The 18464-nt window shown below is 36.9% G+C and overlaps 1 protein-coding gene across 2 annotated transcripts in view; it reads left to right on the top strand.

Moving 5' to 3' along the window:
• Positions 1–17370, top strand: part of CUL4A (cullin 4A) — a 34422-nt gene extending 17052 nt beyond the window's left edge. For both annotated transcript variants that reach the window (XM_050974724.1, XM_030234650.2), the window contains 11 exons: positions 1383–1501; positions 3915–4107; positions 5522–5626; positions 7324–7434; positions 7809–7894; positions 8873–8980; positions 10163–10276; positions 11217–11322; positions 14322–14494; positions 15349–15501; positions 15774–17370. In XM_050974724.1, the coding sequence (XP_050830681.1) occupies positions 1383–1501; positions 3915–4107; positions 5522–5626; positions 7324–7434; positions 7809–7894; positions 8873–8980; positions 10163–10276; positions 11217–11322; positions 14322–14494; positions 15349–15501; positions 15774–15869 (1364 nt within the window). In that variant the 3' untranslated portion in view covers positions 15870–17370. The remainder of the gene's footprint in view (positions 1–1382; positions 1502–3914; positions 4108–5521; positions 5627–7323; positions 7435–7808; positions 7895–8872; positions 8981–10162; positions 10277–11216; positions 11323–14321; positions 14495–15348; positions 15502–15773) is intronic.
• The last annotated feature ends 1094 nt before the right edge of the window (positions 17371–18464 follow it).

Below are 18464 nucleotides of genomic sequence, written 5' to 3'. Positions count from 1 at the left end.
TGGTGTCTTTAACTGAATAGGAGGTAATGGGATGGGCTTTTCTTAATTAAGAGATCTGGGGTTATTCAGCATGGAAAAGAGAAGGCTCCTGGGAGACCTCACAGTGACCTTCCAGTACTTAGAGAGGGCTTATAAAAAAGAGAGGGCAGATAGTGATAGGTCAAGGGGGAATGGTTCTAACTAAAAGATGAGAGATCTAAGATGAGATGTTACTATGAGGGTGGTGAGTCACTGGAATAAGTTGCCTGGAGAAGCTGTGGATGCCCTATCCCTGGAAGCATTCAAGGCCAGGTTGGAAGGAATTGTGAGCAACCTGGTCTGGTGGAAGGTGTCCCTGCCAACAGCTGGGAATTGGAACAAGATGATCTTCCAATCCAAGCCTTTCTATGATTCTTTGATTTCCAGGATTTAATTCCGTGTTCAATGAAAAGAGAACACTAATACCCTGTATTCAGGACTGTGTAGTCTGTTGTCTTACATTTAAAGTATGTCTTTTCTTCTGATATCTCAGAAGTTAGGAAATCTCAAAACAGCAGACAGAAGTTTACCTGGCATCATTCTTGAACGTTGCTTGCCTTTCTGAGCATCTAAGTTACAATATACACTGAAAGTATTTTTGAGCTGAAGAATATAGTAGAATATGGAATAATTTGGTAGTGATTTGCAAATCAATTCTTAATATAATTTAAAAATTAGTATTAATGAAATAATTTGGTGAAGTAGGACAGTTGTACAGTGTCAGCTACACTGATGGTGTGAATTGTCAACCTGTGTAAAATCAAGCTTTTTGTTTTTTAAAAAAATGTATGACATCTTTGATGCTATTCTCTGGTATTACTAAAGCCTCTGTAACTGACACCAAAGTACTTCTGATTACACTGGAACTACATTTGTCATACTTGCAAATGGTAAAATGCGTATGAAGTTACTTGCTTGTTACATTCTTTGGGCTTCACGTCTCCATTTGTTAACCCAAAGCTTAGTCTCATGTAGGGTGAATCAACAAAGCAAAAGTTGCTTGAAAGGAATTTGTAATCTTGGGTTATTCCATTAGAGTAGGAGTGTAGATTGTTCCCAGCACATTCTTAATCTAAAAACATGGCTCACCGTGCTCCATAGGAAAAATCTTGTGAAGTATTTATCATTACTTTAATTTTAGGGCAGTTTACTTAGCTTCCTGTTTTCTTTATTGGTTCTTGATTAAACTATACCCTTGAAGTCAAGCTTTCTTCACAACCATTCTGCAAAAGGCTCGCGATCATCACCTTGTTGGGAAAGTATTTCAGTTGAAATACTAGTAGATATATTCTCTAATATGTTTCTAACTGTATTTATGTAGCTGTATTCAAATTTCCTTTTTTTCTCATTTAATTTTTTTTTAGGACTTGATAGCCTGCTCGATGAAAATAGAATATCAGATTTGACCCAGACATACCAGCTGTTCAGCCGGGTAAAAGGTGGGCAGCAGATCCTTTTGCAGCATTGGAGTGAATACATCAAGGTATTTCAAAGATCTATTACTAATGTAAAAATTTATGCTGTTACAAATTTCTTCTGTCAAAGCCAAGAATAATATATAGGTGTACCACCAAACTTCTGTTTTAAGTAAATATGGGGAGGGATGTTAATGCTTCTGCCACAGTAACAATTACGTGATAAGAAACAGCAACACCTACTTTGGTTTTAAATTTCTACTTGGAAATTGCTTTTCCTTGTAGGTTTGAACATTATACGGGATGTTTTTGGTTGCATTGCTTTAAATAGGACCACGTGCACATGTATTTAGACTATTCTGGACTGTACTATGTGTTGTTTTGCTGCAAATACACTCAAGTGTTTACGTACCTGCAAAACCTGTTATTCTTCTGCAGCTTAGGCAGTGCTGCTTGGAACCAGCCTACAACAATGCTGATGTGTTTTAAAGCTGTTGGGAAGAGAATGCTCCTATTGAAAACAATCAGTCAGTCCTATTTAGATGTTTTGGGTTTGTTAGGCATAATATCCATATAGTATGCTGCCCCAGAGAGCTTTGACTCTAGTGTTCTTGCAAGATGAAGGCAGGAAAGCGTCACAGAAGATTTTTCTCCCTGGAGTTGATAATTCCTGATGTCAGGGCTCTCCCCTGAATTGCCCATGTGTTTATCAACCTTCAGGACTAAGTGCACAATATCAGTTAATTCCAGAGGTGCATTTTCTGCATACCTGTGTCTGGAGTTCAGCATGATCCATCAGTGCTGCAGCTCATGGGAGTGGAACATGGCTACCCTCTGCCCCCAGAACTGAGGAGGAGTTTATTCCTTAGGGTGTTGCCCAATTGAATGGTGGTGCTGTGGCTGAGGAGGATCATCTTTCTTCTTCTTTCTCCCAGACCATGCTCATCACTTAATCTTAGTGCTGCCTGCCACTACATAGGCTCTCCTGTTACCTGTTTTATCACTATACCTGGGCAAGGTCAGCTTAATCCCTGGTTTAGTGAGCTAAGGAGACTCACAGAAAAGTCCAAGGTCCTTGCTGGTCCAAGGAAAGAAGTAGGAGTTCAAGATGGGTAGAAATTAAGGAAAGGAGTCTCTCCTCTCACAACAGCTGTTAAATGGGATTATCATACCCTGTGTTTCCGAGAGTCAGACCTCTTACAGCTTTAAAATGGTTGTGTACCTACTCGAAAACCTTTTCTGTAACAGTGACGAGAGGCTTCAAGAACTTCTAATGGTTATCTTGTGAGCCAATTTACTGTGGTAAGGGTCTGTGTTCCATTATAGTCATCCCTTTGTGAATTCAGGGGTGCCAATTTGGCTTTTTGCATCTATTTGCTGTTTCAGAATGGGGGGAAAGCCTTGCAATTTATGAATGTACCTGGTAGAGTCTGTGAGATGCCCAAATGCTGTGTTAATGAAGGGGAAATTGTGACAAGTGGAAGATCTGATGCACTAGGTGACCATCAGAGGACTCTTCCAGCCCACACTGCTCTGTGATTCTGTGATACTTGTTGGTTCTAAGACCCTTGGGAGCCTTGTGTTCAGCTTTACTCTGAAATGGTACTTGAGCAAGAGCTCCATGAAAGATGACAGTAATTAGATAATGCAATGGAAATTCTGAGGCTGGAGAGGGACTTCCCCCATCTCTTCTACTGTTGTTGGCTCACAGACTTCAGTTGGCGAATTTATGTCCATTGATTACTGGTTTGCTTTTGCTTGTGCTGTGTCTTCTTTCACACCTTGGAAAACTGAATATTCAGTCCAGGCAATGATCAGTGTTACTAAGCAAATGTTAATTGTCCAGTAGGTGAAAATCCTCCTTTACAGGATATTTTAGATATCCATTAGACAAATGGTATTCTGTCTCTGAGATAATAAATGTAGGAGCAGGAAGAGAAAGTCAGGTCTGTGGCTGTTTCTTGTGCATGGGAAAGTTTTGTTTCCCTGCAAGTCAGCTAGGATCATTTTGGTTTAGAGCCCTTGATGAAAAAGAAATATTTGAGGGCTGAGCAGCAGTTAAAGTTTTGCTACCTATTTAATCAGTTAAGCTCTCTAGTGGGTTTAATAAAAATAGTGTAGGTTTTTCCTTTATACTTAACATTTCTGAGGCAGTTTCCATTTAATTTATTTTACATGAATCATAGTTCTGTATCTCGCTGTGAACTTGCACATCTTAGTCATGTCTACTGTATTTTTTTTACTTTTGTCTTAAATGTAAATAATCTTTAAATCAAGCACTAATGTTTGAAATCCATCAATGTGTGTCTAGTTTTTATTTTGAATTTCAATGCATCTCATTTTTTAAAAACTTGAAGTCATAGGTAGTTCTGTAAATAAATTAATTTTTCTAATGATACTTTTTGTAAGGGTAAATGTGTCTGTTGGGGGAGATAGGTAGCACTCTAAAGTATTTTACTATCAAAAGTGTTTGTTTTACAGAACTTTGGGACAACAATAGTGGTTAATCCTGAAAAAGACAAGGATATGGTGCAAGAGCTACTAGATTTTAAGGATAAAGTGGACCATATCATAGAAGTGTGCTTTCAGAAAAATGAAAAATTTATAAACTTGATGAAGGAGTCCTTTGAAACATTTATCAACAAGAGACCAAATAAGCCTGCAGAATTGATAGGTACACAAATATTTTTCTGTAAATTTTTTCCAGAATCTATAGAAAGCATGATAAAGCTGCTGAGTGTGCTAGTGCAATAGTGGTGCAGTTGCATTCTGCTTTAGGAGATTGGTTTGGGGACACGAGGCCAACGTTGACCAGGGCAGCCCCAAGAGCTTGGGTGTCCTGCCAGGGGGGCTGCTGGAGCATGTGTCACCTCCTGTCCCTCCTGCACTCTGCTGCTTGCACGGGGCCTGGTGCTAACAACTGCTCACTGCAGCACTGGGGCTGCCACAGGAGCAACTGCTCAGGGGGAAGAGCAGCTGTGGCAAGTAAAGGGGAACTGGCTTTAACTGTGGTAGTAGAGAAGTTCTGTGGATGTTCTGGATCTCTCAGAAAGGAGTAAGTACAGCCCATCCCTCTGCCTTGAAGGCTGAAGTTGGGATAACAATTTTAAAGCCTTCAGATACAAGGAGTTTTAATAGAGGGGTAAAACCCACTACCTTGATAGGAGAACTTCTTCTTATTAAGGGGAAAGATAATAACAAATACTTTAAAAATATTATTTAGTTTATCCCTGATCGGGCAAAACCTATCCTGACAGTTTTGCCTGCTGAAAAACTGGAGCTGCAGCATTTTACACCAGGAGAGGATCCTGCTCCTTGGTTGTTTGTTTTTCCTCTGTACTTGTTTTGCCTTTATTTGGCTGATTTTGTGTCTTCCTTCTAAAATCAGTTTTATGTAGGACAAATTGCACAACATAGTGATACAGGTTAAAGCCATTATATGGGCTGTTGTCATTTGTGGATCATGGTGTCCCAGCTCCCACAAAGGTTTTCTTTTACACAGAAGGTTTTATAAGGATACTAACATGGCTTAATAAATACCTAGCTAAATTCAAGGCTTAACCTTATTTCTGGCGTTCTGAAACTACTAACTGGAAAGCATTGCTTCTGTTAAAATTTTAATATGCTCCTGCCAAGGAGTATGAGGGAAATGGTAAAGATCTATAAAAATATAGTCTTCTTCATGTTGTTTTTTTCTGTTTCTCATAAAATACATTCATGTACATTGTACACTCCCAAAACATTGTCTTTCAACAAGTAACGTGCTTGTATGACACAAAATGTGGGAATTTCTAATGTATTAATTTTAATTATTATACTGTATGCATTTTTTTGCCTTGGACTATTCTTTTTGTAGTAGTTTTCCATTATATCTAGTAGGGCTCCAGTAATATTCCAGTAATACAGTAGGGTTCTGTCATTACACTGAACACAGGGATGGGAAAAGAGAAAATAGAAAATGTAGTGTTTATCCTATGTTTTAACATATAGTAGTACTTAACACATAGTAATATTTCAAGCAGGAGATGTTTTAAGTTGATTATTTTAAATCTATTTTTAAGCTGTTACCTAATGTTATTTATTTGTAGCAAAATATGTGGATTCCAAGTTAAGAGCTGGTAATAAAGAAGCAACAGATGAAGAGCTGGAAAGAATCCTTGACAAAATAATGATCATATTTAGATTCATTCATGGTAAGTAATAGCAGTTCACTGGAGATGCAATTAAAACTATTCCCTTTGCTACTAGCAGGGCTGCTTTCCTCTGAATGCAAGAGATCTTTTTCAGCATGAATTTCTGCTCAACTCAGTCTTTAATTCAGGTTGCCTTCCTCTTGAAGGAGCACAATAAATATACGGGGGAGGACAAATAGTTCTGTGGAGATTGGCAAGTTAGAGACCTTTCAGAGTCTTGTGAGCAGAAACCTGAGAGTTAGAGGTGCCCCTGGAAGTTTTTTAACATAAATTAACCATGGCTGTAACCACAACTTCTCCTCTAATGACAGTGCAGACTTTCCTGTCCACTCATGTATGTTGTAGGTACAAAGCATGAAAACCCAGCAACTTTTCTTGACTTCTCTTTTCTCATCATAGCTGAGAAGGAACACAGAGGAGGGCTCAAAATGACAGGAAAAAGTGTTACTGCTGAGTTTCACTGCCTTTGAATTGCATTTCCCTGCTGAATTAGTAAATCCCCCCATCTTAGCAAAAACCTTGAATGTGTTAGGAATTTTTTTTTCCCCCTAGATTGGATATCAGAAAAACCAGTGGTCTAATCCAATACAGATGAATTGTCACTGCTCTGAGGAAAGTGGAATGTGTGTCCTAGGCTGGGGTGGAAAAGCAAGAATTATCTAATTCTGTATTAGTTTGTCTGAGATCTGTGGGGTTCTCTCCTCATAGAAATCCCAAACAAGTACAGTATGATGGGAAAGCAGTCAAGTTATAAAGTAGTATAATTTGCATAATTGAATCATAATTTTAGCATTTTTGTCAGATGGAGATGGTGAACGAAAACAGTTGTATTGGCAGCTTGTCAACCTAGGAGAATAATTTTTCTTAATCTGAAACTTTCACCAACTCTTTTTCTCTTCATAGGTTTTGTAGTACTGAGCTAAAAGCATAGATTGTATTTTGAGCTGTCTAGTACATAAGAGCTTTTTCAAGAGCAGATGATAATTCATAGGTAGTTTCTGTGCATTGGCCTTTTTGAAAATATCTTGATGCAGCTGGTTCATGAAACTCCATCAGGACAGGATGGGGAAGGAAGAAGACTACCACAAGAAGCCCAAAGTGGAAGGTGTTCACAAGAATTATGAGGGGCTACTGTAGGCAGCCCGAGTAGTGCCTTGGGTTACAGTAAGTTTGTTCCTCTTAAAAGGGAAACACCTTGCACTGTCATATGGGAGAAGTTTGGGTTTAAGGTGTGAAAGTTTGTGGGTATCTATATGACTCTTTCATTTCAAAAGGCTATTGGCAAACCATGTGAGAAGACTTCTGTTAAATTTTCTTTCCCTTAGGCTTTTATAATATATTCTTTAATATACAGAAAACCTCCCCCTCCCTTTTTTTTTACCTTAAGAAATCAGAGCAGTGGAGGGAAAATGTTGTACTGGACCCCAGAGTAATTTCATTTCTTTTGTAGCTGATCCAGTGGGAAATACAAGGTAGCTCAAGTTCTTGGGGCAGAATAAAAAGAAATAAGCAAACATTTTGCAAAATATCTTAAAAATAAAAAGAACAAATCTCTACATGTTTTTTTTCACTGCTACATAATGAATATTCTGCTAATCAGCTTTTCATGAAAAAGGCTTGTGTCACAAACCTGAAGGGCAGTGATGCAGATAGAATGTATCATTTAATTTTATTTTTTTGTTTCAATTTCTTTACAGGGAAAGATGTGTTTGAGGCATTTTATAAGAAAGACTTAGCCAAAAGACTGCTGGTTGGAAAAAGTGCTTCAGTAGATGCTGAGAAGTCCATGTTGTCAAAGCTTAAACATGGTAGGTGTCTTCAGATGTGTTCAATTTGTATTACTTTTTGGCATGTAAATTTGAAATCCCTATTTTCTCATGCTTTTAAGAAGTGACAAGCCAAATTTTAAGTAATAGCTGTTCAGCTCTTAAATATTAAGGGAGGATGGAAGTGTGTGTGTATATATATATCAGACCTTTCATTATGCTCAGCTGACTTCTTAGGTATGAGACTGGAGTATTTAATGTACCTACAGAGGAGCAAAATCCTGAAAAGGTACCTATTTGTGAGTGCTCTGTAACCTGGTGAATGTGGCTCAGCTGTCTCAGATTAAGTGTTTATCACTAGTTCTGTGCTTCTTTGTAATTATGGGATCTTTGCTTTCTTTTTGTGTGTGTGACAGAATGTGGTGCTGCTTTTACCAGCAAACTGGAGGGCATGTTCAAGGACATGGAACTGTCCAAAGATGTCATGGTACAGTTCAAGCAGGTACATTAACTTTTGTTTGTATGCTAAGTCTTTCACAGTCATGAGGAGGCATTTAATGGTGCTATCCCTTTGATTAAGCTAAAATTAAACAGAACAACTTTTGAGCAGATCCTAGTAATAGTGTCTACTTACTGTTCTCTTTCTACAACAGAATTTGTTTATTGTTTACAATTATTTTAGGATTTTATTGTATTGTATTCATTTTAAAGTAAATTAGTCTAAATACCACATAGCAATTTAGTTGATTGACATCCTTGGAAGTCTGTATCTCTTCATTCTGGTAAACTGGTGCTGCTCTGATGAATTTTTTGTGAATGGCCCACACCAGAGAAACTCTCTGAAGGTTGCTAAGTGCACAGAAACGATGAATATCTCACCCTTGGAGTTTCCAGCTTGTTGGTGACCAATGAATGCTTGCAGGAAATACTGTGCTCATGCTCACCCTGTTGTTGCATTTCTCTATGGGTACTTGTTTTGGGGCCTTACTGAAGTCAGAATGCAGACCTGACCCAGGACATCACCTGTAATAAAATACTGTAGTGACTCTTCTGTCCCCGATTTTTCAGTCTGGCTTGACTGATGCTCTACTCCAATTATATAAAAAAGTTTTGTCCAACAGATGTAGAAGTCCAAGGGGATCCTTTTGACTTTACAGTCCTTGCCATGTCTTCCTTTCTTTGGCTTTATCTGCATGTGATCAAAACTTCTTTGACCTTAGCACCCTGTATAGACAGAGGTCTAGAATATTTCAAGGCATGTTGATCTTTTCTTTGTACTGCCAGCTGCTTGCTGTGTTTTGAAGTTAAGGAAGAGGTCATTAGATAGTTACTCAAAATCCTGGTAGAGCGTGTCTAACCAAGGTTGTGGCCTGTAAGAATTTTTGTTATACTAATCCTAAATTTCTAAGTAAAGTATAAACATTTTCTAATTTAGTATGCAGATAGTATGCTTGAATAATTTTTGTCTCTTGTGTTTTAGTATATGCAGAACCAAAGTGACCCAGGAAATATAGACCTGACAGTAAATATATTAACTATGGGATATTGGCCAACTTATACACCTATGGAAGTCCACCTAAACTCAGAGGTTTGTGTTTAAATTCTTCTTCTAAGTACACTTTACCAAATGAAATCATTATCACAGAGTGCATTAATGACCTTCATGTAAAGGTTTTTCTGCTAGATATCTAAGGGGTTTATGTAATTTTAAGGATTCCAGAATTGCAAAAAGTAGAATGTAGTGGATAAAGTCCACTTTTTTTCAGATTATTATTTCACTCAGTGTGGGCGGTTTTTTTTACCTGTATAATAATAATAATATCATTGCCTTACTTAGCATTACAGTCAGCTACTTAAAAGTTTGCAGTGGGTCAGCTCACCTTAATTTAGTCAATCTTTAACTACATTGGTCAGGCACTTTGAACTAGTCAATACTTCTGTTTTTTCAAGTTCCTTTTTTTAAAGATCCTTTGTCTGTTCCCTGCAATGTATCACACAAAACCAGCCCCTACATTTAAATAGTATTTGCTTGAAAAATGATTGTTTCGAAGTTGAGAGATTGTTGCAAAGCTCCTTTCAATAGCAATTTAGGTTGAAATGTGTATTTGGAGTCCCTGTTTCCTACAATAACCTGTTTGATCGGAGGTGTAGGAAGCACTGCAGAAGCCATAGGTGGTAATGGGGTTCCCACTCAGTTTGGAAGATAAGGAAGCTTTTGTACACTTGTTCCTGAGGTCTCTTTTCCTCCGTGGCAAACTACTTCTGAAGGGTCCAACCTGAGCAACACATCATGAAAATGGAGGAGTAGAACCCCCTTAGTTGGAAGTAAGAGGGTGTAAAAGTAGTGGCATTGGACTGGAGTTCCATTCCATCCACAAACTACGGAAGAACTTAAGAGCAGATGGTACTAGCCAGTGTAAAGGTGTGAGATGGATGCTTTTTGTCCTATGACTTCTAGTTCAGATTCAAAGTCAGGGACAAAACCAGTGTCTCTTTTGAGGTTTAAAACCCTTTACAGAGAGTTTATTTTACTGCTATTCAAAACAATCAAATTAAAAACCCCAGGAAAATGTAGTTATTTTTGAATTGTGGCTTTCTTATATGCATAGTAGTATCAGTGTACTTGAGAGCAAAATTTTGCTCTTTGGATTAAGTTTTTCCTCAAAATAACCTATTATAAAACATGGTTGAGGAGAATAAATTACATGTGTGAAATCATTTGGTATCACTGCAAGATATAATGCTAGTGTTTCTTCTCTTTTCTTAACAGATGATAAAGCTTCAAGAGGTATTTAAAACCTTTTACCTGGGAAAACACAGTGGTCGAAAACTTCAGTGGCAGACCACTTTAGGACATGCTGTCCTAAAGGCAGAATTTAAGGAAGTAAGTTTGCTTGCATAATGCTTTGCCTGTTAGGCAAAATTTAAGTTAAATTTTAAGTCAATTATTTGGAATCTAATAATGTGTTGCATTTTTTATAAAGGTAGTAGCATTTTTGTGGAGGAACAATCACAATTCAGTACTGTTATTTTGTACAGAAAGTAGGCTTTTTATTATTAAACTGAAAACTAACAAGACAATATGATACCTTTTGGTAATAATAATTTGATAGGAATTTTTGCTCATTCAAATAAATTAAATTGTAATAAAGCAAGAAATTAAAACAAGAAAAAGAGCACAGCATTTTTCTGTCTGTAATTTGGAATTGTTTTGATTGTAGAAATCCTGGTGATGCTTTTGGTATGCTTGACATAAAGAGACTGAAGGGTGTTAGTCATGTGATGGCTGTGGTTAAAATTTAAGTGCTTGTTGAATGTTTAACTATTAAATAGCTGCACTGTTTGTTCATGTGGTTTTGTTTTGTCTCATGCAGTATCTTGCCTTGTAATAGTGCAGCTTCACTAAGCCACAGCAAAGACAAAAATTCTTGAATTGCTTGAATTCTTTTACTAACTCATTGTGAACATTAACTTGAGTTAATTATGGACAAATTCACTCTTGATGGTGGCAGCACCAAAATATCATATATTGTAATTAAAATGAAGTGAAGGATTCACTTCACTAAACACCAGGCCACCCTAACGAGATTCTGCTATGTATTGTATTGTTACTGTTAGAGGAGCAAAAAAAAAGAGATTTTATAAACATCCTGTTTCCTCAGTACTACATTTAGGGAGATTGTTCTGTGTGTCAGACATTCTAAAATGCATATCCATTTTTCTGGAAATAGAAAAATTAATGTATGCTTTCTGTAACTGTCAAATGTAGGGGGTACAATAGAAAATTCTCTGAATATTACTATTATTTGTTGTTTCTCTTTTAGGGGAAGAAGGAGTTTCAAGTATCGCTCTTTCAGACATTAGTATTACTTATGTTTAATGAAGGAGATGAATTCAGTTTTGAAGAAATTAAAATGGCTACTGGTGTAGGTAGGAAGAATACTTTCTGATTTTTAAATTTATTTATCAAGTGATTGCCAATTATGATTTGGTATGTGAATCATATCTAATTTTATAGAAATTTTGCCCGATCATTAGGACAGACTTTGTGCCAAAAGCATACACACACCAGAAGAGATGAGGAGAACACACTGTGTGTGTTTCTTAATGTATTTTCTTGGTGTGTAAAATTGACCCTTCACAAAATTATTAGTAAGAGCTGTGTGGCATGTGGTACTACTAAGGTATTATATTTACAAAATCTATCACTGCAATTCTTAAAATGTAAGTGGTGATAAAAACTGTTGTGTGTACAGATTATTTTTGCTCCTGTTCAGTTTAACATACTATATTTTGAAAATAATCTGCTGTAGAATGCTCTCAGTTGGGGGTGATTTAAGAGAGTATTTTCAGTTGAACTGTCCTGAGAGCTCACCTGCCTGTTGCCCATTCCTGTCGCTGGGGTGCCCCTTCACAGCAAGTCTGATTTGTTCAGAGCAGCAGTGTGTGCTGAGTGTTTATTCTGTAGCTCTCTGCCTCTGCACTTGAACCTGAAGGACAAAGAAAGCTGAGGAAGAGTACAGTTTTCTCTTTAACCATCTGCCTTATGGTATCTGTCTTATGTTTTCATGTTCCTGAGTGGGTTTTCTTTCTCCAGATTCTTACACTCTCTTGAAATAGTTATAGCCAAAACACTCATCATTACTCTCTGCAATTTTTGCATCAATCAGCAGCTTATATCCAGTAGTCCTTCACATGTTGAAACTTAAGATCACTAATACAGCAGTATCTGAAAGAGTATTTGAGCCCTTACAAGAACTAAAATGTTGTAATATATTTACTGAAAGACTGTAAAATGGGGATACCAAGAATCTTTCAGAATGATGCATTGCCGAAGGAAGTACAGCCTTGGGTGCTCCATTGTCTCAGTGTCAGTGCTTCAAGTTACTTAGTTATCTTCTCCCTTAATGGTAAGGGAGCTGAAGAAAATCCATGCCAGTGATAATAATCATCAGGATAGTCTGGAGAGCCTCATTAGGTTGGAGTATAATGTTTACAGAACAAACACATGTTCATGCAAGCCTGATCCAGGTCCTGCTTTCTCATCTTGGACTGCTGTTCCTTGGAGCTGGTATTCTGGCTGCCTGACAGCAACAGATAAAATCTGCTGCATGGAAATCCATTCCATTATAGCACAAAATAAGGAATTCAATAGACTGTTTTTAAGGCAGGTGGCTGGAATTGATAGCTGAGAGCTACCTCTGTGTCATTGCACTGAGCACCATGTCTGTATTTCTCTCCCCTTTGGAGTAGTATAGAAATTTAGGTGGTAAGGACAGCTCATGGTCCACAGGGTTCCTGTGAGGTCAGGATGAATAGCAGAGAATCACAGAATGGCTTGGATTGGAAGGAATCTTAAAGATAGTCTAGTTCTAACCCCCTGCTCTGAGCAGGGATACCTTCCATTAAGCCAGGTTACTCAGAGCTCTATCCAGCCTGGTCTTGAACACTTCAGGGAAGGAGCATCCAGACAACCTGGTTGTCTAGTGCCTTGCCATTCTGATGATAAAGAATTTCTTTCTAATACCTAATCTATTCTGTTTCAGTTTGAAGCTGTTCCCCCTTGTCATGTCAATACATGGTCTTGTAAATTTACAAGTTCCTCTCCATTTTTCCTGTAAAGATTACCTGACCATGGTTGGAACCATCATCAGCCTCTTTAATGAGATTGTCCCTGGTACATTCGGACAGTGAGAAAATGCATCAACTGCTGCTCAGAGAAAGAATGGTCACCTTCTCTCTGATTGTGCTTCTTCAAGATGTGTTAAATCCAAATATATTCCGTGTTTTTACTTGCCTGTCAAGAGAGCCTGTAGGAGCTGTAGTTTTTAATTCTGTTTCAGAGATTGATAGGTAATTGTAAATTCCTTCCCTTTGGCATACTGTAACCTGTGACTTCACTTGCAAAGCTCCAGAGTGTTGTAACAGCAGCCTTGTGTTCGGGCAAAACCACAGCTCAACAATCTGCATTTACTGAGGCTGAAACACACAAAATATGCCAAATGTCATAAATGCCAGTTTAGCCCACATTGTTTAAAGGGTTTTTTTAAGAAATCATATAACAGTTGGAAGTTTAAAAGAAGGAAAAGGTTGCTCTTTGTAAAAGCTCAAGTATTTTAAAAATAGCAATAGTGTTAATCTTTTACTCAGCTGTACTTCAGCACTAGATTGCAAAACCTGTCTTTCAGTTTTTAGGCTGAAACTCTGTTTAGGAGATCCAGCAGATTCAGTGATAATTTTATACTGTGAATAAAGTATTCTAGAGACTGCAGAGGCTGTTTCAATGCAAAATTTTGATACAAGACTTTGCAACATAATTAGAATGTTTAAGACTTCATTTTATCTTGTCTAAATGCTTTTAGCCTTAAATATTACTAGATAAAATTTTCTGCACACACTTGTGTCTATTACTTTCCCATTTTGGGGGAACTTTGACTATAATAGCTGTCAGCTCTACCCTCCCACAAAACTTTGTCCTGTCAATTTACACTTCTGTATTTTTATTCTATTATGTATTTTTTGCTGTGTGATAAAAACACTGATCAAATCTTGAAATAGGTGGCTTTGAGTTTCTTATCATACACTGAGTTTTTATTTTCCAAAGTCCTGTTGCTACTACACATAACTAAAGCGATAAAACTAAGTTTGTGTTAATGTGAAATCTTTTCTGAAACTATTTTGGAAGGAAAACTCACTGAGATGAGCCTAAATCTGTCTTTTGATGTATATAATCCTGTGCATGCTCTCAGCATTTAACATGTGGAAGATGAGACTGAGTTTGAAGGCTGTGAGCTACTTCTTAATTGGAACTTGGAAGAAAGTATTAGCATAAAACCGCTGGCTTTTAAATTTATTTCTAGATTAATCCCATAAAACTCATGATGTTAATGTTTTGTTTTGCTTTCTCCCATATTTGAATTCCTTCACAGAGGACAGTGAATTAAGAAGAACCTTGCAATCCTTAGCTTGTGGAAAAGCAAGAGTATTGATTAAAAATCCAAAGGGCAAGGATGTAGAAGATGGAGATAAATTCATCTTTAACGGTGATTTCAAGCATAAATTGTTTAGAATAAAGATCAACCAGATTCAAATGAAAGAAACAGTACGTACTTTTTGCGTTCATTCAGTTTATGTATTGTTTATCTACATAGCCCATATGGAAAGACATAATCTCTTGTATTTTTTGCATATAAAGAAATAAATATTTAAATTCAAATTATAATTAATTTTTAGAATAGACAAGGTGACTCTGAGAGGCAATAAAGACTTTAAAATCACTGAAATTGAAAACAACTTTGGTTGCTTCCTGTGCTTGCAAATTTAAATGGCTATATATTAAACTAAAAGGATCTTGTAGATGTTTCAGTCCATCTTAGAAGTTTCTGAGGTATTGCTGAAGTGTTGGTACTATATTGAATTCAATTATCAAATGTCACCATGTCACTTCTTTATTTAGCAGGTAGGAAAGCTATAAAAGTCAGGGTTGTCCCTGATTCTGCAGTGAAAACAAACCTTTTTTGTTGTCTCTGAATTCCCATTCTTGACACAAGGTGACATACTCTAATTAACAGTGACTTGTTTCTTTTTTGCCTTTGCATGTTAAATTCCCTGAAAGTCAAACTGGAGTTTAACACAAAACGCTGCTGTATTTGGGCTGTGAAAGTGTTGTGTTCTCTCAAAATTCTTAAGGGAGTTTCTAAGATTTACTTTTATTTATCAAATAATGTAAGATAAGACACATTTTTCCTTTACATTACCCTGATTTTCTTTTACTTGCTTTAGCAGTACACTTCAGAAATCACGTAGCTCTTAGAATGAAGTAATGCATGCATCTGTCTCAAAGATAAATAAGAATGCATGAGCTTCATTTTATTGTGAAGGTTAATTATAGAGATAGAATTAATAAAAAGTAGCAACAGAGGGTGATATGATTTGTGGTGTTGTATTGTTCTTTAGGTTGAGGAACAGGTCAGCACAACTGAAAGAGTATTTCAGGACAGGCAATATCAGATTGATGCTGCTATTGTACGAATAATGAAGATGAGGAAGACTCTTGGTCATAATCTTCTTGTTTCTGAATTGTATAATCAGCTGAAATTTCCTGTAAAGGTAACTCATGTTTTTGTTTGTGAAACGATCCTAGATTTATCTAAATATATATAATATATGTTTCTATTCAGCTTGTCTATAAGAGCAAGAAATCTGAAATATAGAATTAAACCCAAAGATTAAGGTATTGCATGAACAGAAATAAGTCAGAGTATCATACTACATCAGTTATATGCTAAAGTGCATTTCTGTGTAGCTTTTAGCAGTATTTTTTTTTAATATGTTTGCCTTTGTATTGCTAACTGTTATGCTAATCTAATCTTTTCTTGTAGCCTGGAGACTTGAAAAAGAGAATTGAATCTCTCATTGACAGAGACTATATGGAGAGAGACAAAGACAACCCCAATCAGTACCACTACGTTGCATAAAGAAGAAGAAATAGTTTTATTTAAAAAAACAAAAAACCCTAAAAAACAAAAACCAAAATCATCCACATATATCTTTAGGACACCAAATACGTGTGCTGTTCCAGACTTCCTTTTAGCAGATTTCAGGTTGATGTATATTATTCAAGCAGCTGCATGCACTGCTGTGGAAAAGAAGCAAAATGACATGTTAATTGATCACCTTTGTCAAGACTTCTTACTAATTTTAAATGCCCTGTTTTGGTTTTTTTTTTTTCCCTTTAATTAAACTTTTGCTCTCTTGAGTTCTTCAAAATTTAGTTTTACAGTTTTGTTTAACAATGTCATTGAAGTTCGATGGAAAGGTAAAATCACCTGTGTGAGAAATACTTCTGTCATGGATGCAAGTCTGGTTTCTTCATTTAGGTGTTCCTAACTGCATCCACAAAGTCCCTAAATGCTGCATTCTTTAGCTACAGTTACAACTTGGGTAACTTTTTAAAAACCCTTTAGTGATGAACATGTATGTACAAGCAGTGTTGTTGAAATACACTGAAGTTTTGCACCATGAAAACCCTTAAGCTTGTTTTCAGTTGATTTTCTTTCAAGTTATTACAAACTTCAGTCTGGTTTGGATAAATCAGGTTTTGAAGTGAGATTCTTGAAGTGCCAAGAGGACAACTGCACTCATGTGTGTACTGAGCTGTTGGATTATTTAGCTAAAATATGGATTGTTCTATTATTACTACTTCTGCTGGCAAAGCTTAGATCTGAGTCAATGAGGCCCTACCTCATTTTAGGGCAGCAGGTTTATTTCACTGTTTCTGTAATTGCCGTAACATTTAGTTCTGCCTTGAAAATAACATCCAGGGAACCTACTGTACAGCGTGCTCCACTTTAGGAAAACAAAACCTTTTTTTAAAAAAACTTTTATGGTCTCAGTATTGGGAAAGCATAGCTTTTTGTCTTGAAAGACTAAGGACTTTGTGAGTACTTTGTTACATATTGTACATATGTAAGTTGATTTGAATTAAAGAGTGAAAGACACTGTAGATCTGTTAGATAACTGCAACTATAAGGAAGACACTTTTCTGGTATTACTTGCAAGACTGTTTATTTTCCTGATTTGTCTACTGGTATGTTTCATTCTGAAAAAGAGCTACCAAAGGAGTTTTGATTACTACATAAAGGAGAATTTACCTGAGCAATATTTTCTTGAGAGATACCTTACTAAGTTTATGTAATGTGGGGTTTGGGCATCAATTAAAAGGCCACTTCTTAAAGTAAACAGGGCTATGAGGTGACAATTTGTGGAACTACATATTAAAAGTCCTTATTCTGTCCTCTGGTGTTATTAATTGTATTGCATTCTGAGTTCTTTTTGTTCCCTTTGTGTTTGGAAACTAAACACATTTAGTTTATTGTATTTAAAGCATATTTAATATTATAATTTAATGTAGACTTATTTTATTATTTGAATCTTCAGTTAATGCAAATAAAATCTTTGATGCATATTAATTATTAATTTCTTAGCCTTTGTGAGAATGTGGCACTTCAGTTTATTTTTGAGGTTGGTTTTCTAGTGTTATACCATTCACTTTGTCGTGCACTTTTTATGTATATGGAAACCAAAAGGTCCATCTAACTGGACTTCTAAACCAAAAAGGAATATGTGCCACACAGAAAGGTAATGGCCAGTGAGGCTTTAACCACACTGAAAGCTGGCAGTAGTGTGCAGTAACTGTTAGGAAGCAGTGAGAATGTCCTGCTTGCCCCTTCTGAACTCAGATGTTCTGGTTCAGTAGTTTTAAACAATAGCTTAAAGGAGTGGTGTTATCCTGAAGATGACTGAAATGGTTTTGCCTCAAGAAGCAATGTTAATTAAAACTGCTGAGATGTACAGTTTTTCTTAATTGCCACAGACTAAGGCTCTTTGGCCACGTTATTTTGGCCTAGCAATTAAAAATGAATTGTTCTGCAGCAGTGGAAGTAATGAAGGCTGCTTTCTGTGCTGTATGCCCTTGGTACCCAACTGTATCATCCCCTGCAAATAACCTCAAGCAGCAGTACTCAGAGGGGATTCCTTGGTTCTGCCTTTCTGCTTGTGGGAGTGGGGGTTTTGTCTCTCATCCAGCTGCTCATCTCTACCCATCCCCTTACCCCCCTGAACCCACAGAGAATGACATAATCCCTGAAGACTTTGCCAGACTGGTCTGCAAGTGGCTTCAGAGGTTCAAAACCTTTGAGAGAGACTGCCAGGCCAGGTAATTGAGACTCTTTTTCTCAGGTCCTCATTTTTAATTTGATTTCCTCAAATTTTTCTTACTGGGACATTTTGTGTGCTAAACCAAACAGGTAAGCAGTTATTTTATGAGTCAGCATGGGAATCACTTCTCCATAGTGAAACAGCTGCATTCGATTGCTTTTCAGTAGCTGGTGATGGACTTTGGCTGAGCAGTCTGCCTCAATCAGTCGGTTCTTTGCAGTCACATTGCCTGAGTGTGCCTGTACCCAGAGGGCTGAGGTTGTTGAAGATTTTTTCCTGGAAGATCACCCAGTGTTAAAGAAGTTGGGCAGTAGCTAAGTAACAGATGTCCTCTATAAGAGTGTCAATGTTCA

This window comes from Serinus canaria, chromosome 1 (assembly GCF_022539315.1).
Source record: "Serinus canaria isolate serCan28SL12 chromosome 1, serCan2020, whole genome shotgun sequence".
Classification (NCBI taxonomy): Eukaryota; Metazoa; Chordata; class Aves; order Passeriformes; family Fringillidae; genus Serinus; species Serinus canaria.
This window is presented reverse-complemented; position numbering and strand designations above follow the sequence as displayed.